General features: G+C 43.6%; 1 protein-coding gene across 1 annotated transcript in view; it reads left to right on the top strand.

Moving 5' to 3' along the window:
• Nucleotides 1–18,589, top strand: part of DRAM1 (DNA damage regulated autophagy modulator 1) — a 43,291-nt gene extending 24,702 nt beyond the window's left edge. The window contains exons 3-7 of the mRNA XM_059681844.1: nucleotides 212–354; nucleotides 5,510–5,687; nucleotides 11,692–11,750; nucleotides 15,697–15,789; nucleotides 16,685–18,589. Of these exons, the coding sequence (XP_059537827.1) occupies nucleotides 212–354; nucleotides 5,510–5,687; nucleotides 11,692–11,750; nucleotides 15,697–15,789; nucleotides 16,685–16,729 (518 nt within the window). The 3' untranslated portion in view covers nucleotides 16,730–18,589. The remainder of the gene's footprint in view (nucleotides 1–211; nucleotides 355–5,509; nucleotides 5,688–11,691; nucleotides 11,751–15,696; nucleotides 15,790–16,684) is intronic.
• Nucleotides 18,590–25,767: the final 7,178 nt, after the last annotated feature.

Below are 25,767 nucleotides of genomic sequence, written 5' to 3'. Positions count from 1 at the left end.
GAATACAGCCAAGAAGGTGTGTGTGTGTCCCCACCACACTGGGGGAAGAGCAAGATGGGGTGAGGAAGGACAGGTTGGGCCTATCGGGAGACTACTGCAATTAGGAAAGTGAAAATACAAACTTTAAAAAAAGCAATACGAAACTGTTTCTGTGTTTTTTCTTTAAAACAGTCAAATAAAAAAAATTCACTACTGTACCTTTCTTTCTCAGGTGCAGCCACGATGTACACAAGATACAAAATCGTGGAAAAGCAGAATCAGACCAGCTACTTCAGCACTCCTGTCTTTAACCTGGTGTCCTTAGTTCTGGGATTGGTGGGATGTATCGGAATGGGCATTGTTGCCAATTTTCAGGTATGGCCTGAAGTTCTTTTGGATATGGGGGTGATGGAGTTTGTGAGTCCGGAAGAGAGAATCAAGAATACAAGAGTCGAGCTTGTGCTAGGATAGCTATCAAATAGTTGATGAGTTTATTAAAATGGGTTAATTTGCTTTTTAGAAACAAATACCATTTAAAACACAGTCCCATCTGGTGTTTGGAAGTGATGGGGGGCATGTGTGCTTGATTATGAGACAGAGAGAGAGTGCTTTGAGTGAAGCTGTAGGCTTTACAATGCTCCATATTCTCAGTGATGTGGTTGATGTGTTGGGAGAATGACTTCAGCTACTGTGATGACCTCACTAAGTGTGAAAACATTTGTGTATGAGTATGTGTGTGTCTGTGTGTGTGTACTTATTTTACGGTTTGAAACTCTGATGTTAAAGTCAAACAATGGCACCTGATCCCTTCCTTTCCCAGAATAGGCTATAGGTGCCTGGAAGTGAAATAATTTGCTCAGGGTTCCTTAGCTAAGTAGTTGCTGAGCCAAAATGTAACCCAGCTAGAGCCAATTAACTTACATGACGACTACTGAGGAGTCTGCTCAATCTATTCTTATGGTGTCAGGTGTTCAGAAAACACCCTACTTGTTTTTCTAATTTGTGGATTCCTATTCATTCTGAGATCTCTTTCAAGAAAACATGGGACCTACTTAGCTACGGAGACAATGTTTAATATTTTAAAAACATTTGTTGTGTTTAAATTAGTACTAATTATAATAGTACCCAGCTCCTAGAATTATTGCAAGGATTGGGTGAGATAATGTATGGTAGCCAGTGGTCTGTACTTGGGGGTCATTATGTCATCATGGGTTCATCATTACAGGCTAACACTAGGGTGGTCCTGCTCTCTCCATCACTATTGTCTCCTGTGACAGCAGAAAGGAAATTACTCCAGGACAACTTTTTGTTCAGCCAGGGGTACTCCTTTAATTTAATTTAATTTAATTTAATTTAATTTAATTTAATTTATTATTATGATTATTTTTAATGTGTTATTTATAAATGTATCTTTATTGTTGAAAGCGTTACAGATGTCCTCTTTTTTTTTTCTCCCACTGACCCCCTCCTCTCCACTTCCTTCCTCTCCCAGGCTTTCTCCCCACTATTGTCCATGTCCATGGGTTATGCATACATGCATATAAAAGTTCTGGTTGATCTCTTCCTTCTGAGAATCCTCATGCTGTTGCATGCTTCCATGTCATATTATTTTGTTCATTAGATTCCACATATGAGTGAGGTCATGTGATACTTGTCTTTCTCTGACTGGCTTATTTCACTCAGCATAATACTGTCCAGGTCTCTCCATACTGTCTCAACAGTTAAGAGATTCTTCTCTTTGATAGCTGCATAGTATTCCTTTGAGTAAATATGCTACAGCTTTTTTATCCACTCATCTACTGATGGGCACTTGATCTTAGCTATTGTAAGTAATTCTGCTATGAACATAGGGGTGCATACATTCTTTCTGATTGTTGTTTCACGCCTCTCAGGATATATTCCTAAGAGTGGGATCACTGGGTCAAATGGCAGCTCCATCTTTAATTTTTTGAGGAAACTCCATACTGTTTTCCATAGTGGCTGTATCAGTCTGCATTCCCACCAGCAGTGTACTAGGGTTCCTTGATTATTAGAGGAAAGACTACGTCTCTATGGTGTAGAGCAGTGATTTTCAACCTTTTTCATCTTACGACACACAAATTAATTACTAAATTCTTTTTGCCAATCTGATAAAAAATAGCTATACTTTTGATTCATTCACATTGGATGGCTATCATTGTGTTGGTTGTTAACTTTTTAAAAAAATTTTACAATCTAACGGAAAAGAAGTCAGTGCCCCTGGCTAAATAGACAGGTATTGCATCTTTCAAAAATTCTGTCACAGAACGCCAGTTGAAAATAGCTGGTGTAGAGAGAGAGAGAGGTGAGGGGGAAGGGCGAGAGCTCGCTTTCTTCTCCTATTGTTCCCCTGTGGTGAAATCAGATATTCTGTGCTGCAATGCATGGTTGCCCATGACATTTCCCACATGGCAGAGACTCTGTGACATTTCCTTATGTTCTATGATCATATTCATTTTGTTTCTCATAACATGTAATGGAAATTTTCTATGTGACATACTTATGACAGCATTCACTGCTCTAACTCATACAATTCTAATGACAACCTTCGAAGGTAGGTAGTATAATTTTCCTTATTCTCAACGGAGAAGTGGAGGCCCAGAGAGGTAATACTTACCCAAGATCATAGGAGTAGGAAAGGTAGAAGTGGCCCCTGCATTGAAGCAGTCTGTCCTGACCCCGTGGGAAAGAGGTAACCTCAATGTTACAATGAGGGTATCTCTGGGAGAAAAAAGCATGTCATGATTCACAGAGTTGCAGCATCAGAAAGCATGATGAAAAAAGTGGGGAGGGGCGCCTAGAATGATATCCTTTGTCTAGTAGGTGTGGATAGGAATTGTTCCGCAGGGGATAGTAGGCACTGTCTGATATCCTAATTACTTTATTCTCCAAATCACTCAACATTGTTAGTGATACACCTGCCAATTTTTAAGCCACAAAGGGCAGACTTTCGGAAGAAAACTTAGATGGTTAGATCATTGGACTCATGACGAGATTACATTTTATCAAAACCCAGAAATAGAATTGGTAACTTTCCTGAGAGCAAAGTGTTTGCCTTGTCATTGTTCCCATCTTGACAACTTCCTTGTTTGACATCCTGCAATTCATTTTCGACAGACCATGAGCAAACCAACTTGAGCTGTTACCTTGAGAAGAAGGAGAGATGTGAGGGCAGGAGAGAGCCTTGGTTCTGGTGGGATTTTCCTGAGCAGGAAGTATATTGTGTTTATCAGAAGTTCACAGATAGCTTCCTTTCCTGGACTGGTGGGTGGGATGGCTACGTTTAGGTACGTCCTCACCAGTTTCTGCCTCTGCTATACTTTTCCTCGAGAAGTTTCCTTTTTGAAAAGTCATGTTTTCTAAGGTTGAACATTCTCAATATCCTAGTTTTCTCTCTTTTTACTCAGTTTTCAATTAACCAGAGAGTTTTGCAAAAGAGATCTCAAAAGGGCACCAGGTGTTCATCTTATCCTCAGTCCAAGATTCATGTCGGATCTAAGAATCATTTCCCTTCAAAAGGCATTTTTGATAAGAGAGTTTGTGTTCCACAGGCCAAATACAGCTCTGTGATCTGGAACTGTCAGGGTTAATGTGGGGCCTGTGCAGTTTGCAGATTAAGATCCCTAAAGGAGTGTTGACATGGGCCAGGCCGAGGAAGCAAATCCCCTGACAGTGCTGGTGGGAGGGAAAAAGTATGTAAATTCAGAATGTTGACTTAGCATGGAAAAAAAGTGGAGTGGAAAGAACCAGGATTCTCAGAAGATTATTCCTGGAAATGACTCAGCAGTGGATGCCTTGCTTTTTGTTTATTTTCCCTTGACCAAATGTGCCTAACTAACATTCAAGGAGTGAAAAAGACTTTTTCTTCTTAATTGTTTTTTTTCTTTTTTTTTTTTTGGTTTAATATTGCTTTCTCCCCGATTTTATTGAGATACCATTGACATATTACATTGTATCAGTGCAAGATATATAATATAGTGATACGATATATGTATATATTGTGAAATGATTAAACAATAACTTTAGTTAACATTTATCACCTCTTATAGTTACTTTTTTTCTTTGTGAGGAGCATTTTTAAGATTTACTCTCTCTGAAAAAAAATTTATTTCCTTAGCAACTTTTGGAAATACATACACCTTTATTCAATATAGTCACCATGCTGAACATTATATATAACTGAAAAGTTTTTACCTTTTATTTTTATTTTGTAAACTTTATTTAAATATATTTTTATTGATTTCAGAGAGTGAGGAAGAGAGAGATTCAATGATGACAGAGAATCACTGATTGGTTCTCCCCACATGCCCTCCGCTAGGGATTGGGCCCACAACCCGGGCATATGCCCTGATTGGGAATTGAACCGTGACCTCCTGGTTCATAGGTTGATGCAGTATGTTTTTGTGTGAACAGTCTGGATGAAGAAGACAGTGGGGCTATGGAAACCTGGGTGGTCAAAGAAAAGTCTGGAAAACAGGTGTGGACAATGAGTTGTGGCCAAAATTAGGCTTTCGTGGACAATACTTTAACCTGCCCCTTTGCAAAACTCAAAATTATAAGTTCAAGTAGGGACTCAGTCATTCAATCTAAATGTCATTGTTATGCTGGAAGGTAGGTGCCCATTGAACATTTGAAAGGAGCTTAAAGTGAGCTTTCTGATGGCTCCCTATGACCACATTTGGGGTAACACCAGGCTTTCTGCCTAGACTGGATATAGGGGCTGCCTTCTTGTTGAAATGACTCGGGGCCAGGGACTTGATTTTAAGTTGTCTTAGCATTGTAAGAGCAGTTTTTTAAGATTTGGGGTAGCTTGGGAGGGACAAATAGAGATTAGTGAGGAGCAGGGAGCCTAAAAACTCAAGCACCCTTGGCACTTTTGCATAATTTTGTATGCAGTTTATCAAATAAGCTACATTGCAGACCTGCAAGGCAGAAATGAATACAGCCATTTTACAGATCAGAAATTGAGGTTTTAAACTAAGGACCCAAAGCCCAGTGGTGGAGTCAAGATTTTTTTACTCAGGTTAGCCGGACTCCACAGCCCACCATGCCCCACTTTGCCCCTCTAAGGTCTGTCCTCTGTCCTCATCCCTCATGCCCAAGCTTGCTGTAGAACATTTACTTCATTGTGGGGGAAGGCTTTTCTCTTGGTAATCTTGTGCAAGCAGCCACATTTTCTTCCTTTTTAAAAAATATATTTTTATTGATTTCAGAGAGGAAGGGAGAGGGAGAGAGAGAAACATCAATGATAAGAGAGACTCATTGATTGACTGCCTCCTGCAGGCCCCACACTGGGGCTCGAGCCTGCAACCCAGGCATGTGCCCTGACTGGGAATCAAACCCCAGACCCTTCAGTCCTCAAGCCTCTGAGCCAAACCAGCAAGGACCATCTTTTCGATTTGGGGTCATCTGTGACCATGGATGGCCTCCGATAGCCCAGAGGAGGGAGTGCTCAGATCACCGTGTGGACAGACCCATTTGGAATAACGCATACATGTGTCTTTCTCCCTAGGAGTTAGCGGTCCCTGTGGTCCATGATGGTGGTGCCCTTCTGGCCTTTGTCTGCGGTGTGGTGTACACACTCCTGCAATCCATCATCTCCTACAAGTCCTGTCCCCAGTGGAACGCCCTCTCCACCTGCCGTGTACGGATGGCCATCTCCTTCATTTCCTGCGCAGCTCTCATCCCCAGTATCCTTTTCACGTCTGTTAGTGGCCTTACAAGCTCGACACCTTCCCCTACCTGCCCCCCAGCAAAACGGAGCATGAAAAAAGCAAAGGTTAACAGCCAGGTTTCCATATACTTCAGACGAACCATTGGAAGAAAATGTCTCAACTTGGTCAGGTTGGATAAAAACCATGTTGAGGGAAAAGAATGGTAGGAAAGGAGGCTGGGAAAATGACTTTCTGCTTCTGTTTACTTTCCTTCCAGCAGGGTCAGTTTTAAAAGCCCTGTAAAATATTTATTTTTCTTTGGAGTACTTGGCTAAAGAAAAGACATCAAATATTGACATTGTACTTAAAGGAATAGCTCTGAAGTCCTAGGAGCTCAGACTCTCCCTTCTCAATGCCTCTAGGCCAGTGGTTCTCAACCTTCCTAGTGCCGCGACCCTTCAATACAGTTCCTCATGTTGTGGTGACCCCCAATTTCATTGTTACGAATTGAACATAATTAAAGCATAGTGATTAATCACAAAAACAATATGTAATTATATATGTGTTTTCCGATGGTCTTAGGCGACCCCTGTGAAAGGGTCGTTCGACCCCCAAAGGGGTCGCGACCCACAGGTTGAGAACTGCTGCTCTAGGCAATTCGATGTTTTCATTTACTCATCCACATTAAGAGGTTTTGAAAAGCTCTATATTATTTATTTCTAAGTCAATTAAAGTACAGGTAGCCTTTTCTTTTTACTACTGATTTTATTTTCAAAATTTTATCTCATTTTGTAATTCAACGTGAAAAGAAAAAAATGTATCTATCACATTTGTATGTTCTGATTTAGAGGAAATGAAAGCTCTCTCTCTCTCTCTCTCTCTCTTCCTCTCTCTCTCTCTCTCTCGGCATTAAACAAAGAACATAAAAAAGCTGTGGTCTCCACGGGGTGGAATATTTCCCATCTTTTGAAATACCATCTGCACTCCTATCGGAGAAAGCTGCAGAGTCATGAAAAAGGGTGATTATGTTACAGGAAAATGGGAACTCTTCTCTTAGCCATGTTGTCCGTTTGGGTTGGCCTGTGGTATAAAGAGGGCAAGCTTGGGTGGCAGTACACCATGTGCTTCTGATATTAAGTTCTGCATTGCTCTTTTGAGATAGAAGCTATACAAAATGCGAAGTCTGCACATGGTCTTGGGGTTGGTTTTGTTTTCATTTTGGGGAAGGAAATTTTTAATTACAAAATTTGTAAGCACAGAGGAAACAAATCTTACTAGTAGTATTGAGAAATTTAACGACAAAATATATACCCTGGTTCCCAAGATAGTTCTTTCTCAGTTTTCTTGTCCTGTTTATGGATTGAAGACATTCATGCTTTCTCTTCAAATACATTTCCTTCAGACCTTTAGCCTGAAACCTTCCCTTGCTTTTAACTCTGGAGACAGATGTCTAAATATTAAAATCAGAGAGAGTTTTAGCACAATAAGCATTTCAGGCCTCAGAGTTTCAAATACTATGAGTTCCTGTTTCTAGAAGTTCTTAGCCATGCCAACGGATTGCAGCCCCACACAGAAGCAGGGTATGTCCCTGTATCACCTTACCTTGAACAAATTCTTCCAAATAGAAAAGTCTTTGGCATTAAACACTAGCATGGTATTTATATTCACTTACAAAAATTGCAAAGCATCTTTAAAATGCCTTTGTTTCTCTTTACTGTGAAATAGCCTCATTTAACTACTGAAGAAACTGAGGCACATTAGAGATAGGCTTCTAGGCCCTTCCTGGTAAACTCTGTCTTGCACCAGCTTCTACAGTGTAAACTTCACAAAGTAACAGCACAAGGCCCAGGTTCCCTTGCTTGAGACATGTGCTCTGAGAATCCCCAAGACTGGGCTGTTTCCTGTCCTCTGCTTTTGCCCCCTGCCCTTCTCCTGGCTGAGTACCACCCCCTCCACCTTGTCTTTCTGGCCAATATGGTCGCCACAGGCCACTTGTAGCTATTGTGCTCTTGAAATGTGGCTAGTCTGTGTTGAGACGGGTTATGGTGTAAACCACGCCCCAGATTTCAAAGACTTAAAAAAAAAAGTAAAATGTCTCATTAATAATTATTTGTATTATTACATGTTGAACTGGTAATATTTTTATCTATTGTGTTCAAGGAGCTATGTTATTAAAATTAAATTTCATTTCTTGTTTTTAGTTTTCTTAAAATGTTGCTGTTAGCTGAGAAACAACGCCAGAATGTTCCTGGCAAATGGACCTCAGTTCAGCAACCTTAGTACTTGAGTTCTGGCTAATAAAGAATTCAGGGCCAAGACTTAAATACAAGCAGAAGTTTATTTAGAAAGTCACAGAGGTAGAAGCAGAAGAAGTGAGCCAGCTGGGCTGCGTGGGCTCAGGAAACAAGTTACAGGGGCAAAAGAAGGGCCCTTGGAGCTTAGGAAAAACAAAGGCAGAGAGAATGCACCTTGGGGAAGGAGAGGGGGAAAAGCTCAGATGTGTTCCCAGAGAGCCTGCACTGGGGAAAGAAGGGGGTGGGGAAAGGCCCTGATAGGCTCAAGAAAGAGAGAGAGAGGGAGGGAGGTTGGGGAAGAGGGAGAAAGAGAGAGTTGGGTCCTCCATCCAAGGGTTTTTATCCTCTCTTTAAAGGCAGGGCTCTTCGGGGAGGTCCTAGGGAGAATCTCAATAGAATATTCATCAGCTTTACCAGGTGTGGTTGGTAGGTGCCAGGGCAGAGGGTCAGTAGCCATCAAAGCTGGTCCTAATGTCAGCCATGTGTTGCCCTCCTGGCCTTACTGTTTTTCTGGGCTTGGAGCTGAGTCCTAGCTGTTATCTCCAGTTTAACCAAAACTCTGTCCTGGTGGTCAACATACCTGAGGCTGTGCTTCCAAAATCATGTGATATGTGCCAGAACCTCATTGTCCAGAGGACTTACTGCTTAAGAAGTGATTGTGCAAAGAGTCATATGAGACTATTCTCCTCCCCCCTTGTTCCTCCTCTAAGGGGAGGGTGGGGGTGGTCTGCCTCATGACTAGTGAGACACGAAAGGCTCGATAGGGGAGGAAAGGTCACCCTGGGGTAAGGTCCCTGTTTTCCTAGTTTTGCCGGTTGCTAGGTACCCTGGGATTTCCGCCCCGGTGACATTCCATACCTGGCCTATGGCTCCTAGCCTGCTCATGCCTGTCTAAGTGCCTACTGCACAGACACTGCAGTAGAAAATTTAACATTACACATGTGGCTGGTGTTGTGTTTCTGTGGGACAGCTCTGCTCTAGAGGGCTCCTCAAACTTCATAACTTAGAGTAAGTTCAACTCCGGGAAGGCCTCCCTGACACCTCAAACCCCATTCCACTCTGAATTAATACTTTTTCCTCTGCCTCATCACAGTGCTTTGTTCTTGTCTCTCATATGGCACAGCCCTGGGCTTCCTTCAACAAGACTCTGAGGTTTCTGGGAGTTGAGACCAAATCCATTTAGCCAGGGTTTCCCCCACCTCTTCTTTTTCCCCCTGCAGCATGGTACCAGGTGCCCAGAACTAAAAAACAAATAAACGAAAGAATTAAGAGGCTTTAAAACTATTAGAAACAGAAATATGGTCATAAAAGGGTCGGAGAATCTGCTATGCTTTATTTAAAAAAACATAGAAGTGTTCAGCATTGCAAACTATGGGGGTGGGGGGTACGGAGAGGAGTTGCTGACCCCGAATTTAGAGGAGGCTCTAAACTTGGCATTGAGGCAACACTTTGAATTTTTAACTTTTTTTTAGAGCATCTCAATTCTCTTTCTCTTTTGCCTTCAATCAAATGGATGTCACTGCCTTTATGCAGACCTTGCTGTCCACAGAGGGCAATGGACTCAGTGCCAGGTCATTATTAGGCTGGCCTCAAGGTCAGGTGTAGGACATATCTCTTCGATTTTTAGAATATATTTTAATTGATTTCGGAGAGGAAGAGAGAGGGAGAGAGAGAGAAGCATCAATGATGAGAGAGAATCACTGATCAGCTGCCTCCTGCATGCCCCCTACTGGGGTTATCCCCCAATGTGGGCAAGTGCCCTGACCAGGAATTGAACTGTGACCTCCTGGTTCATTGGTCAATGCTCAACTACTGAGATATCCAGCTGGGCATCTTGACCACTTTTTAAGTATAGTTCAGTGGCATTAAATAACATAGTTGTGTAACCATCACCACCATCCATTCCATATTTTTTTCAACTTGTAAAACAAAATCTACACTTATCCTATACTAGGGGCCCGGTGCATGAAATTCGTGCACTGGGTGTGGGGCGGGGGGGGGGGGGGAGTGTCCCTCAGCTCAGCCTGCCCCCTCTCACATACTGGGAGCCCTCAGGTGTTGACCCCCATCACCCTCCAATCTCAGGATCGGCCCCTTGCCCAGGGGACCCTCATTTCCCCCCATCACTGGTTCTGCCCCCAGCCCAGGCCTGATGCCTCTGGCCTAGGCGTCCAGCCCGGGCAGCGGGAACCTGCAGTGGCAGCGGGGGGCACCGCGATCGGGTGGGCTCCGCCCCTGCCCCTGCAGGATGCCTCTGGCTGAGGCGTTTGGCCCTGGCAGCGGGGACCCGCAGCTGCAGCGGCCCCGCGATCGTGGGCTCCGCTTTAGGCCCAGGCAAGGGGCCCCTAGCTCCTGGGACTGCCACCTTCGACCGTGCCCAGCTCCCATCGCTGGCTCCACCCCTACTTCCTGCTATCACTGACCAGGGTGGAAAAGGCGCCTGATTCTCCGATCATGGCTGCCCCCAAGTTCTTAGCTCCCCCCTGGGTTTCCGATCACTGTCAGTGGCAGGGGGCTTCTTCCTGCTTTCCCTTTCGCCTCCCTGCATTGTGCCTACATATGCAAATTAACCGCCATCTTGTTGGCAGTTAACTGCCAATCTTAGTTGGCAGTTAACTGCCAATCTTAGTTGGCAGTTAATTTGCATATAGCCCCGATTAGCCAATGAAAAGGGTATCATCGTATGCCAATTACCATTTTTCTCTTTTATTAGTGTAGATAATAAAACCCTAATATGCAAAGCAGAACTACTGGTCGCTATGCTGCACACTGACCACCAGGGGGCAGACGCTCAATGCAGGAGCTGCCCCCTGGTGGTCAGTGCACTCCCACAGGGGGAGCTCTGTTCAGCCAGAAGCTGGCTTCACGGCTGGCAAGTGCAGCAGTGGCAGGAGCCTCTCCCGCCTCCACTGTAGGCGGGTGGTAAGGAGTGAGGGGTCCCGACTGCTAGAGGGATGTCTGACTGCTGACTTAGGCCTGATCCCTGGCAGGCAGACACCCCCTGAGGGGTCCTGGACAGCAAGAGGGCGTAGGCTGAGCCCAGGGGCCCACCCACCTTCCCTCCGCCCTCCCCCAGTGCATGAATGTCATGCACCGGGTCTCTAGTTAAACAATAATTCCCTATTGTCCCCTTTCCCCAGGATTTGAAACTGCTGTTCTACTGTCTTTATGATATTGACTACTTAAGTACCTCATAAAAGTGAAATCATACTGTACTTACGTTTTCTAATGGGCTTATTCCACTTAGCTTAATGTCTTCAAGGTTTATCTATATTGTAGCATATTGCAGAATGTCCTTGAATAATATTCCATTGTATGTATATAGCACATTTTGCTTATCTATTCATCTGTCAACGGACACTTGGGTTGCTTCCAACGTTTAGCTATTATGAGTAGTGCTGCCATGAACATGGCTGTACAAATATCTCTTTGAAACTCTACTTTCAGTTATTTGGGGTGTATACCTCAAAGTGGAATTGCTGCGTCATATGGTAATTCTAATTTTAATTTTTTGAGGAACCTCTGTACTGTTTTCCACAGTGGCTGCCCCATTTTACATTCCCACCAACAGTGCACAAGGGTTCCAACTTCTCCACATCTGCACCAACACTTGTTTTCACAACCTAATGGGTGTGAGGTAAAACATGTTTAACACTGTGTAATTATACTACTAGAAGAATAATCTAGTCTTAACATTAAAGGACCTATTTTCTTCAGTACTTTCCTTAGCACTCTTCTTTTTTTAGTGATTACCTGTGCTTCACTGATTTCCATAACCAAGCTGGAGTGGAATCCCCAAGAAAAGGTAAAATTCAAGTCATTTTCAATATGAGTGTCAAGACTAGTGGTATGAGACTGTGGCTGTGTGAAGCCTTCTTAGAAAGAAAGGATCACTGCCATTTCTTAGAACAAGTTGCAAAATATGAAGTAAGTAACTTACTGTCCAACTATTTGGCAATTCATGGGTCGTAATTAGCTATTGGAGTAATCCCAAATGATTCCTGGGATTATTTTCGAAATTAAAAAAAAAATCTTTCTCGTTGAGAGTATCACCCTGCTTCAGGCCTTCATCACCCTATTATCTGTGTGCATAGGTAATGCAAAAGATCTTTGAGTAATCTCTTCCCACCACTCCCCCTTTCCTCTGAGGGAAGTAAATTGAAAGAATATTATTGGATGAGTATTAGTTAGAAGAAATGCCTGGAATTGATTGAAGAGGAGGGAGCCCAGATTTAGGATGATAGAGAAGGCAGTTCAGATTTCAAATAAAGACCAGCCTAGATTGATTGGGAGTAATAGGGGGAAAATATTTGATGAGCACTGGCACGTGACTAACATGAGAATGAAAGAACATGATGAATCAACGAGGACTTCTTGGACAAGCCAAAGAATTTGTTCCCATGACAGAGAGAGATAAGATTCCTAGGAGGATAGATTATTTCATGGGGGACGTGGATGGGTTTGTTTTTAGAATTGTTGAGTCTGGGGCGGTAGTAAAACATCAAGGAGAAATGTCCAGTTGGACACATGGGACTGGACCTCTGGTGGGATTGAGAGCCATCAGAGCAGAGGGTAGAGTGAGATTTCCAGACCAAAGATCACAACACCCAGGACTGAATGTTCAGGTTTGAGATGAACTTGTGCCTTTAGATACTTACAGCGGTGGCTCATCTCGATGCCATATGGAGAATGAATGACACCCTGGAGAGAAGAGTTGATGAAAGAATAGCAGGAGTGGGTGTTTGTTTTTTTGGTCTCTTTTAGGAACGTTTTTTCAAGGGAGAGGTGGAGTTACTGATGTTATCCAAAATGCAGTTTCAGTTAAGAATGCTGAAGTTAAAAGCCAATTGCAGGAGGTTGAAAAAATGGTGAGAGGAATCTTTCCTTTATCCAGCTGTCCATGAATATTTGGAGGTGAAAGGGAAAGGAGAAATGAGATGATGAAGGCTATAGGGGACAGTGTGGTTAGAGGAGGATTCTGGCATACAATGGGAGCCTGCAGAAGACAAGGGAGAGACTAGAGATGCTGAGGAAGAGAATGATTCAGAAAAATTTTACAAATAAAACACTAGAGGCCCGGTGCACTGATTCATGCATGGGTGGGGTCGCTCAGCTTGACCTGTGCCCTCTCACAATCTGGAACCCCTCAGGGGATGTTGGACTGCTGGTTTCAGCCCAATCCTTGAAGGCCAGGCTGAGGGACCCCACTGGTGCACGAATCTGTGCACCAGGCCTCTGGTATGCATGTAAGATCTTTGGCTAATCTCTTCCCACCCTCCTCCTCCCTCTCCCCCCTCCCCTCTGAGATTCATCAGTCTGTTCCATGTTTCCATGCCTGTGTGTTGAGGGTCTTCCCCCTGGTGGTCAGTGGGCATCACAGCTACTGGTCGAATGGTCGAACGGTCGAATGGTCACTTAGGCTTCTATTTATATAGATTGCTTCCTGAGAGTGAGACCTCACAGCAGAGCGGACTCAGGTGTACTTTACTTTTCAACCACTTGGGGGAGACTTTCCCCCACAAATCAAATAAAAATCAGCTGCTGGGAAGGGTTCCTCAAAGCATATCCCCAGGCTGTTTAAAAAGCCTTTTTATTTTTCATTCCTTATTTAATCTTAAAAATGTTAAAAGTACCTGTTTTCATATTTACTCCATAAAGTACCATGCCACTCTTAGATTGCCTTCTGTTCCCAATATCAATAAATAAAACGAAAGTCCTTTGCATTAATTCACTAAATGGAATAAGCACTTAGGTACTGCCCCAAACGAATGTGTACTGCTTTAGGGCTTTCATAATGCAGACGTGTGCATTGACTAACTTGGTGGGGAGGGTGAGAATTAGAATTTAACTGTCTCATTTTATGGAGCAAGGAAATTAGAGCTTTGCCTGTACTCACACATGGATAGTGGAGTATGGGCTTCTGGTTCAGCATACTTTCATTAACATCATGCTAAAGAAATTTCTGCCAAAATTTTATAAGCCATCTTTATTGTCCCGGGATGATAAGGGGATGAAGCAGATCCCCTGGTTCTGTCACCAAAAGGGGGCAACTTCTGTTCTCTACCCCCTAGTGCAGTGGTTCTCAACCTTCTGGCCCTTTAAATACAGTTCCTCATGTTGTGACCCAACCATAACATTATTTTCGTTGCTACTTCATCACTGTCATGTTGCTACTGTTATGAATCGTAATGTAAATATCTGATATGCAGGATGGTCTTAGGCGACCCCTGTGAAAGGGTCATTCGACCTCCAAAGGGGCCGCGACCCACAGGTTGAGAACCGCTGCCCTAGTGTGAGGTGGTTAGGTTCTCCCCAGTTCGGCCTGGATAAGGAGAGAGGGTGGATGGTGATGTCCTGGAAGGGGGAGAGTAAGGAGAGGTGTCTGAGAGTTCGATGTTCCTCCGTTAATCTTTGCGGATGAAAACTGGATCAAAGAAAACAACTGTCATCATAGAACTGACATGCAATCCAGTACCATTTGTTTATTCACACTTGTGATCTATAGCAGAAAGCAAAGTGGGGGTGGGGGGAAGGGAAAATAACAAAAAGCAACAGGTCATGGTTTGAAATCAGACCTGGCAGTCCACAGGCCTGATTTGGCAAATGGGCAAAGTCAAAATGCAGGTGTTAGTTTTTACTTAGATGGGGTTTAAAAATGCTTTTTAAAACGTTTCCAGCATTTCAAAATCAGGAGATCACACACACACACACACACACACACACACACACACACACACACACACGCTCACTTTTGTTGTCATTTTTTAAAAGCAGCCCTGGTGTTCCTGGTGTCATAGGTCCCCATTTGGTGAAAATGGAATTGAGCTGATAAGCATGGGCTTCCTCCCCACTTCACTCCCTCTCTGCAACTATCAGTTCCGTTGATTTTTATTAATCTCCTGGCTTCCATAGGCAGCTGACCTCGGAACCCCAGTGAAAGCCATCCTCATTCTTGCTGCCCATTCTCTCCTTCCTGCCCCCAAGAAGGTAGTCAGTGACTGTGTACAGATGTCTCGTTAGCATTTGCTTTGCTGCTATGTTTACATATAATGTTAAGCCGAACTATTTTCTGAACTGACATTTTCTGTAGCAGCAGAGACCACAAAACCCAGTGCTGACAGTTAGCCAATTTCCTCTCGATACCTACGCTTTGGAAAACTTGGGGATTCCCAGCCTCTGGAGAGCAAGTCCTGCTCTGCATGGGAAGTTCTGCCTTCTGGGGAGTCCACATTGGCTTCCTGTTCTCAGCCATTTTTTGGCCCTTCTTTTGCTTTTTGAAACTCTATAAACAAAAACAAGCCTTTTTTAAAAACAACAACAAAATCCCCAAAACATTTTTATTGATTTCAGACAGAAAGAGAGAGGGAGAGAGAGGTAGAAACATCAATGATGAGAGAGAATCATTGATTGGCTGCCTCCTGCACACCCTACACTGGGGATGGAGCCTGCAACACAGGCATGTGCCCTGACCAGGAATCGAACCTTGACCTCCTATTTCATAGGTTGACGTTCAATCACTGAGCTAAGGCTGGCGGGCTATAGTCAAGTCTTAAAGCCAGAGCATAGAAGAGGGAGAAAGTACTTTGGGAATAATTGCACCCACGTTCTAACTGGGCAGGCGCCCTGCCATTCACCTGCACAACCTTGCTGCTGTCTTTGCTCCAGGGGTTGACTGATGCTCTCGGACAGCCTCCTCTGCTCTGAAGTGCATCCATTTAGGCTAAATTGTGTTTCTTTCCCATTGCTGTTAGGATTATGCATATCATGTGGTGAGTGCGATCTGTGAATGGACAGTGGCCTTCGGTTTTATTTTTTACTTCCTAACGTTCATCCATGATTTCCAGGTAGGTGTTTATCCATTTCAGTGTTGTAAATTGCTGACAATTAGGATTGGAAAAATCCATAGAAAATTTTTTGCATGAAAAATGAGAGCACGATTTGCCTTTCTTTTTACTATTACGTGTTTGGAAAAATATATGTATTGTGCAACTTAGTTTTTTCCCAAAGGCATGCGGCTTTAGCAGCTCTCCCAAACAATGAAGTTTCCAGTGTCCTCTGCCATTTGATGTTTATAGTTATACATCCTGATTTTGTTTTTTAGGAGATCTCATTTACTGGTTCCAAATGATATGTCTTTTTATGTTGTTTTATTTATTTTATTTTTTATTGTTGACACAATTACAGATGTCCCACATTTTCCCACTCTTTGCCCACCTCCACCCATCCCTCACCCCTGGAGATATGTTTTTATTTATTTGAATTTTTTAGTTATTGATGAGAGAGAGAGAGAGAGAGAGAGAGAGAGAGAGAGACATCGATTTGTTGTTCCACCTATCTATGCATTCACTAGTTGATTCTTGTATGTGCCTTAACCGGGGATCAAACCCCAACCTTGGTGTGTTGAGACACTGCTCTAACTAACTGAGCTACCCAGCCAAAGCCATATATATGTCTTTTGAAAAAATAAAAGTATGTTGTTGAAACATGTCCACAAGGCAGAGAGAAGGTGGAACCTTATTAGATTTGGCCACAGGTAAAAATCTTACATTTTTGAAACCAATGAATTGGGACTAGCTAAAAATATATAGAAAGCCAAGAAACTTCTTGAGGAGTCAACTCAAGCTTAGCACAAATCATAGTGAGGTCATGCTTCGGGGCTGCAATGCTTTGGGGACTTGAATAGCTGGTCCTGGAATTGCTGACCTTCTTTTAAACCTTTCTTTGCTTTTTTTTTAATAGAGTGTCACCCTGAGGATATCCACAGAACTTAATAATGACATCTGAAGAAAGAGGAATGGTATCTTACTCATTGCAAGTCGCAGACAGTTTCTAGATGTGGCACAGGGGACAGATCGGGTATGAATGCTGCCCTGGAGCAGGCAGGCATCTGTGGCACACCCGGGACTTGAATTTCACGAAGAATTCCCAATAGTTGTCCTATTTCCAAAGGGATGTTTTCCTAGAGAATGTAGAGCACTTATGACCTAGCAATGTTTGTATAATTTTCTAAACTGGTACTTTTTTTATATTCACAAGTTCATTACACAAAAGATAAGGTGTACGGAAAATGGAGAGCTCTTATTTTTGTACAGATTTTGTTGTTTCTTTGTGTGTGAGTGATTTCTGGAAATACACTAAATGAGGAATTTACTAACAAGTAACCTTGGGATATTTTGAGAATAAACTATAATTTCATATGAGGGCATTTGTACACTTCAATTTATAGTGATCATCAAGATTTAGTTAATAAAAGAACTCTAGCTATGACACGGATTTTTAAATGAATTAAATAAGCCAAATGCTTCTATCAAAAAGCCTTAATACCACCATACACATTAACGCTCCACAGAAAACCTCAGTTTTGAACTTCTGCCTTGCTCACAAGAGCCAGAGTCTTTTCCTTTGCTGCTGATTGGCAGTTTGTAATGGGCATACTTTTAAAAAATACATGTTGTTGTTTTTTTTTTATTGATTTCAGAGAGAGGAAGGGAGAGGGAGAGAGGGATAGAAACATCAAAGATGAGTGAGAATCATTGACTGGCTGCCTCCTGCACGCTCCCTACTGGGGGATTGAGCCTACAACCCTGGCATGTGCCTTGACAGGGATTCAAACCGTGACCTCCTGGTTCATGGCTCCATGCTCTGCCATGGCTGGGTGGGATGGACTCAGCAGTGCTGGTTAGAAATCACAAACCTTTCAACAGCAGAGCAACATGGAGGTGAGCAGCTAAAGGGAAAACCTCCCCGAATTCGGGTTGAGCAAGGAGGGAAAGTGAGTCTCAGGGGCATTCGTGGAAGGCGGGACTATAGGAAGGAGACTTGTACTTAATACTAAACCTCTGCCAAGTTACGACAGACCCAGGAATGGTTATCAGGTCCCTCTGGGGAGCACTGAGGAGATACATGGCTTGTCCCATGCTGTGGGTCCCCATGATCACCCTGGAACTGGAAGACTGATCAAAGCTATGTCGAGCAGTTGTTTTTCTGAAGGGAGGAGGAATGCCACATGCCTTTAGCATGGAAACTGCAGTTCATGGTTGGTCTCACTTTGGACAGACTTGTTATCAGCACCTCCTTATGCATGGTCTTTCTCTTTTCCACATCTCTCTGTGAGATTAGATTGGGAGCTCCTTGAGGGCAGAGTATATGCCTTACTCTTGATCCTTATAACTCTAGCATTTAACCAGGCACCACCTGGTACACCATAGGTGCTTAATAAACACTCATTGACTTCATGAATGAATGAGTGAACATATAAAGGAATGACTAGAGATATTTGTAGTGCTGCCTACTGAGATTTACACTGATTCGCCAGTTAAGTGATGGATCAATGGTTGTTGACTGTTTTTGTTTCATGTACTGTAAACATTTCAGTTGTGTGGGCTTCACTATTCTCTGACAACTCTCTTCGCGCTGGATAGTTATCACAGAAATTGTTACCTGGGCTAGACAAAATGGTACACCTGGCCTTGGCCAACAACTAGGCCAAAACTCACTCCAGACAGCCACTTTCTGCTGATTCCATACAACCTTTAAACTTGGTCTGTTCCACATTTCGGTATTATTTCTCATTTCCAAGAACTTGCATTTCCTTGGACCTCATGGCTGAAAGAGTCAAATAAAATGAAGCACTTCTTTATTTTAGCAATTTGTGTGTCTGTTAAATTATAATATGTTGCCTGGGTACAACAATGATATATATTTATCAGGGAAACAATTCTAGCTCTTTTGGATTTTATAAAGGTTTAATTTAAACCTTACATTTTCTTAAATCATGTAACTTTGCATGTGGGCACATGGTTTATCTTTGTAGAGATTCCTTTTATTATTTTACTAAAGGCCCAGTGCATGAATTCATGCACAGGTGGGGTCCAGCCGGCCTGGCCCCCATCGGGTGGATAGGGGCTGGGCCTATCAGGAGGAGGAGATGGCGGGAGGTTGGCTGGCCTGCCTGCCCTGATTGGGCCCGATCAGGGCCGGGCTGGCTGGGGGAGGGGTTGTGGGTGGTGGGCTGGCCAGCCCTGTCCCTGGATGGGGTGAGGGGTGATCAGGGGCAGGGCCAGCCAGGGGGAGGGGCTGCAGGCTGATCAGGGTGGTGGGGGCCCATAGGGGGTAGGGATGGCTGGGGGGAAGGAAATGGGGGTGGGTGTTTGGCCAGCTGGTCTGCCCTTGATCAGGGTGGGAGAGTCTGATCAGGGACGGGCTGGCCCAGGGGAGGGGCCGTGGGAGGTTGGCTGGCTGGCCCCACCCCCTGATCAGGCCGGTTCGCTGGCCACAGTGGGCGTCATAGCGGCCGGTCATTCTGGTCATTATGGCGTTACTGTCACTGGCTTTTTATATATATAGATTTTAATTACGGTTCACATTCAATGTTACTTTATATTAGTTTCAGATGTACAATACAGTAGTTAGATAATGGTATAATTTACAAAGAGATCCCCTCAATCTTTCCAGGACTCTCTTTATTCTCTCCTGTCAGCTATGCTTTCCTCTCTGGTGGCATCATTCTCAGGCAGGCTTTCCTCTGGTCAGAGTGAGATGGCTTCTGGAAACCCCAGGCCTGCACCCTGTCCAGTGGGAAGGGAGGACTTCTCAGTAGTTCCAACAATAGCTAATGACTTGAAACTCGTTGTCTGCAATTGGCTGGCTTGGTCACATGCCCATCCAGTAGCTCTGGAAGGCAGGATGCTCGGATTAGTCAGGCCTGGGTCACATGTCCACCTCTGGAGCAGGAAAGAGTCAACACCCACCCAAACTACTCAACTGATGGTGGGTGGAAGTTGTTTCTCAGAAGGAAGGGTTGAGAAATGGGTCTTGGACAAACACAAAGCAAGATCCTATTGTGAAGTTAAAGTCCCCTCGCCCCACCCCCATATACCAGAAAAGCCAACCTAACTTCTTTCAGAGTAAACCAAAGTGTACTTGCTGACAACCTTTTCAGGTTGAAAGAGAAGAGAATGTAAGCCATGTAGGTAATAAGCATGCCTTCAGTTAACTTCAAAGTTATGTTTGTGCTTTTTCAAGCCTCTTGTGTTCTTAACCTCTATGTGCTTGGTCAGGCAATTAATTATCACATGTTTCGCCCTAGCTGGTTTGACTCAGTGGAAAGAGCGTCGGCCTGGGGACTGAAGGGTCCTGGGTTCGATCCCAGTCGGGCACATGCCCAGGTTGCGGTCTCAGATCCCCAGCAGGGGGTGTGCAGGAGGCAGCCGATCAATGATTCTCTATCATCACTGATGTTTCTATTTCTCCCCCCACCCCTTCCTCTCTAAAATCAAAATAAAAATATTTTTAAAAATTATCACATGTTTCAGATGAGGAAGGCAAAGAGAAGTTCAATGACCTGCAAGAGGTTCTACTTCCAGATGGCAACAGATTCCAGATGGGAATCCATCTTCCCTAATTTCTAATCAAGTGGGTCTTTTTTTTTTTTTTTTTTTTTTTTAACACACAAGAGGATTCCACAGAAATTGTATTTATAAACCAAATTAAGTACATCAGTGTTATGCTCTGTGTGGGATTCCACACATTCCTCACATGTGGCATTATCCCATGTTCCCATTTTTTACTCAGTTGGAGACATACTGGTCTGGTGTTTGGGTCTGGAATGAGGAAGGAGTGTGAGGGAGATAAGTGGTATCCCGTTCTCTCCCACCCTTTATTCTGGCAGTCGGCGAGCCCAGCCGTCTCCCCACACACATACTCTCGGTCTGGCTCTGAGTGCCCCGCATTCTCAAGGCCAGAGAGTCATGCCTCCGTGTCCAGCCGGTTGCACAAGAAGCAGCCACAGCCTCAGCCTCAGAAAAGCTGCTGATTTGCCTGGGTCACCCTAGCAGATTCATCTTCTACCAAGAAGGGAAGCAGGATGCCCAACTGATATTGGGGCTTGGGTGGGAGTGACCTCAAAATTCAATGCTTGGAAAATACTGAGGGAGATTCCAACCATATGCAAACACAGTGCACTCCTGTTTTCCCGACTCACTGCACTGGGGTGGCAAGAAAATGTCTAGTGGGTACTCAACTGCTGCCACTCACCACACTCTCTGAGCCATTGGTTCCTATTTAAAATGTTCAAATCAGTAATACTCACAATTCAAAAAATCAAAACAATATAAAAAGGGGTTCTGTGCAAAAGCCTTTGTATTTTTCTCTATCCACATTTATTCAACTCCTCTCCTTGAAGATACCCACCTTTTATGAAAATACAAGCAGAAACACATTTTGAAATGTTTCCATTTGAACTTCTACCCCGAAAGTAGCATACTGTAATTTTGAGCTTTCCTTTTTTTTTTTTTTGACTAAGCAATGGATGTCTCCTTGTCAATACACAGGAAGCTTTCTCATTTCTTGGTTCTAGTTTACACATGTACTGTATTGCACTGCAGCGCTGTGCCCTCATTTATTGAACAAGTCCTCTATTTGGTGAACAATATTGTGGTTTTCAAACTTTTGCAATTACAAGTGGATGACCTCATAAGTACATCATTGCACACATGCCCACGGAAATCTGTGGGAGAAATTCCCATAAGGGGGAATGCTGGGACAAAGAGGAATTGTATCTCTAATCTGACCAACACTGTCTATCATCTTGTCTTTAGAATCTTTTCACTTGAGTATGTTTTGTTTGAAAATCTTTCCAACTCTCTCACACTTTCTTCTAAGCTGAGGATGCCAACTATAAGTTCACTTTTCCTTAATGACTCATTGATTCATCCACAGGCACAGCTGCGGGCTCTGTGGTAGACAGTGTGGGACAGAGGTCAGCTGACTTTGTCATTGCTCTACACACACTCTCCCTCTCATCCCCCTGGATTTAAACACCTGGGGCAGGGCAGGCAAGGTTGTCTACTTCCCCTTCTGCAGACAACAGAACCCTACTGTCTTCTAGCTCCATCATCTGGCTCCTCCTTTTCATGATCAAGAGCGTCTCCAGCTCTCGTGGGCTTTTTATTGTGAGCTCATGCTTTTGTCTCTACCTTTTCTCATCTTGTCCCTTTTCTACTCACTTTTTCTTTGGGGTATTGCTTTGAAGGGCTGCCACGTCACTTATACCTCCTAATCTTTTTGAGCACATTGTGCTTTTACAGACATTAGTCATCAGCCACAATATTCTCTTTCTCTTCTCTCGAAAAGGGACCCATTCATTATAGGGCACTGGGGGAATCTACAGACCACTTGGCCCTCTCTGACCTTGTAGGTTGGTGGTCCGTGCAGGATGATGCACTGAGTGGAGGACACCAGCAGTGCAGGGTACATAAAAAGAGGAAGGGGGAAACTCCAGCTTTGAGAAACTTGAAATATTTAGAAAACATAGACTTTAATTTTGCTTAAAAGTACCTTTTATGTAATTTTTTAAAATTAATAAACTTGACTTTTTACAGAAGTTTTGGTTCATGGCAAAACTGAGTGAAAAGTACAGAATTCTTTCACAGACTTCTCTACCAGAATGGTACATTTGCTGTACTTGGTGAACCTACATTGACACATTATCATTCCTCATAGTCCATAGTTTACTGTGCTGTGCCAACACAGCCAAGGGTTTGGTGAGCCTGAGGCAGGGGGGTGGGGGGTGGGGGGTGAAGGATTAAAGAAAAGACAGACAAAGAGAATATAGCTGGGGCTCAGTGGATCTCCTGTGCTTGGATGAGGCCACAGAGAAGGATCCAGCCAGCAAGCTGAGGCTTTATTTTATAATCAGAGAAAAACAAGGTAGTGGTCAACATAGTTACAATGTTGTTGTGAGTTTCACTTGTTTTGGCAGCACTTGCTGCATCTCCCACAGCCCATTAGTTACCTAGGAAGGATCTAGAGGGCCGCCATAAGGTCAAACTTAATTATGCTAAGAGGGCTCTGCCCTCTAAGCTGGGACTTGTTTGTGGCTCTGCCACAGGTCAATCCGAGGCTTAACTCTAGAGCCACTCCCTACAGTTTACATTAGGGTTCACTCTTGGTATTGCAAACTCTATGGACTTGGACAAATATATAATGGCCTGCATCCATTATTGTAGTATAATACAGAGTATTTTCACTGCCCTGAAAATCCTTTTGTTATTTTGAAAAAGAAAATATTATTTGGAATTACCTATGGGGAAGCATTCTATTTTTTTCCAGCACCAGGTATTTAGGGACTTTGGCTTCACCACTAAGGACATCTGTCTACCTGCTTGCATCATGTTCCATATTGAAGGCACATTTTAATAATTAGCCCATTTTAGTAAATATTAAGGTACAGCAAGGTTATCACCAAGTTTCAAGTGAGGGACAGAAAAAAATCCAGAGCTGTGGCTCCTATAGTTAACCTTTTCCCAATAGAACAATGGGATTATTGACCACCATCATGTGATTATGAATTAATTTTCTGGGGTCATATAATACAAAGCACTGAGGAGTGAAATTCCTATACTGGTAAGGTCAGAAAAATGAGTAAAATGTTTGGGTGGTGGTTTCAAAAGGACAGATTCTGGTTGAACGCTGTGCATCTAAGACTTGGGGGCAGGAGGTAGGTAGTGGGTGTCAGGAGTAGAAATATAATAGAGTGGATGGTGGGAGCAAGCTAGAAGGGGTCAATGGGGGAAAACAGGAGACATATGTAATATTTTCAACAATAAAGATTAAAAAAAGAAATATCATATAGAGAGTGGTCTTATATGCCATACCCAGTCTTTGGTGGGAGTTTGAGATTAGCTCTCCGGCACCCACACACGACCCCTGAGAAGGAGACTGAATGTCCAAGACTTCCATTGGGCAGTGAGGTTGTGGAGTGGGGCTTTCAGTATGATTAAGGTTCTGGGGTCTTAGTGTCTTCTGCTTCTGGTTGGTGCAGTGAGACAAACTCCAGCTGTCTTTTGTTTGGAAAGAAAGATCTGCTTTCTGCTCTCAAGTAGGGAGTCATAGTGGGACTCAGGGAAGACATTTGGGCTGCTCCCAGGATGGGTAAAGTTCAGACTTGTAGATGTGTGGGTCTCTGTGAGACACAGAGTTATCTGAGCCTCTAGCAGCAGGGAGCAGAGAAAACCTTAGGACTCGGAGGAGTCCCGGGTTCCAGCTCTCCTGCTCAGCAGGCTCCTATTAGCACGAGTGATAGGAATGCCTGGAAGACAAATTTCACCTTCTTTTGCTCTGGGTCAGCCCAGAGTAGTAAGTTCCTGGTACCACCCAAGACATCTGATTTAAGGCGAAGAGGGATGTATTTAGAGTTGGCCAGTGCTTTGACGGCCACTAATATAACCGTTAACACAGGTATTAAAATGAATACTGAGCTCAGTTCAGTCTGTCATTTCCTCTTAATACTTGAAAAGCCGCAGTTGTGTTTAAAAGTTCCCTCAAAAGGCTGTAGTGGGGAAATTTATTCTTCCGCTTGACTGCACTTGGAGCCCTTCAGTAAGAGCCACCTTGTAATTGAAACCAGGAAAATCCCGGCTCTCTCTGGCCAAGAGAAGAAGCAAAGGTATGTTCTGAGGTTTATTAAATAATTACCTAGTTGTTGACATGTGGTGGGGGAGGGAAAAAACCGAGGTGCTGACAAGTATGAAGAGAGATTAGTGAGAATTTGGGGTCATGTGGCTTATAAACCAGGTAGAACATTTTGATGTTCCCTGACCTTCAGCTCAGGTCGACCAGGAGATGTTCTTCTGCCTCAGTTAACCAGCCCATGTGTGGTACATCATTATTTTACCCGTCTAGATGGCTGAAGTCAACTGTATCCAATTACTCCTAAAATACTCAAAAGTCTACTAGCTGTTGGAAGCACTCACACCAGTGACTTGGGGGTGAGAAAATGGGGAGAGAGAAGACCCAGAAGTAACTGGCCATGTTGACCTCCTACCTGAAGCTGGTCTGATGGCAGAATAGGGCAGGTTTCCTCATATAATAAATTGCTCAGAGATTAATGCAATTCTGAGCTCCAGAGAGGGAGGATGTTCTCAATTTGGTGATAACATCCATCAGTATTCCCAGATGTCAGCCATTTGTAATTCCTTTTTGTCTTCCTTGGAATTTTTGTCATGCTGTGTGTTGCAGTTTACTTGACACTTTTCTATGACTGAGTTTTATTTTTTCATTTTCGTTTTTTTTTTGTTTTTTTATGTTATTTTTTTAATCTTTAATTTCTTTATTGGTTAAGGTATTACAAATGTGTCCTCATCCCTCCAATAACCCCCAACCTCCCCTCTCCCCCGCCCCCCCCACTCATGTTCTCATCCCCTGTTGTCCATGTCCATTGGTTTGGCTTATATGCATGCATACAGGTCCTTTGATTGATCTCTTCCCCTTACCCCCACCCTCCCCTACTTTCCCTCTGGGGATTGATAGTCTGATCACTGTTTCTCTGTCTTTGGATCTGTCCCTGTTCATCAGTCTATGTTGTTCTCTATATTCCACAAATGAGTGAGATCATGTGGTATTTATCTTTCTCTGACTGGCTAATTTCACTTAGCATAATGCTCTCCAGTTCCATCCATGCTGTTGCAAATGGCAAGAGTTCCTTCTTTTTTACCGCAGCATAGTATTCCATTGTGTAGATGTACCACAGTTGTGGTTTTTTTTTTACTGCATTTCTGTGAAATGTCCTCCCCCGCCCCTGCATAGGCATATCCCTGGAGGCATTTCCCTACAGAAAGCAGATTAGTGACTGCCTGGGGCTAGGGTTGGAGGACAGGGAGGGGGACTGGGAAAGGGAGGTGACTATTAATGGGTATGGGTTTAAAGTCCTATAATTGGCTTCTCTCTGAGGGGGCGTGGTTGGACCTAGGGTGGACCCAGCCAGCTTAAAACCCTGCAGAGGTGCGGCAGCCCACTCTGTGGTGGCTGTTAAGTGTGGAGGT

The sequence above is a fragment of the Myotis daubentonii genome, chromosome 2 (genome assembly GCF_963259705.1).
Source record: "Myotis daubentonii chromosome 2, mMyoDau2.1, whole genome shotgun sequence".
In the NCBI taxonomy this organism is placed as follows: Eukaryota; Metazoa; Chordata; class Mammalia; order Chiroptera; family Vespertilionidae; genus Myotis; species Myotis daubentonii.
This window is presented reverse-complemented; position numbering and strand designations above follow the sequence as displayed.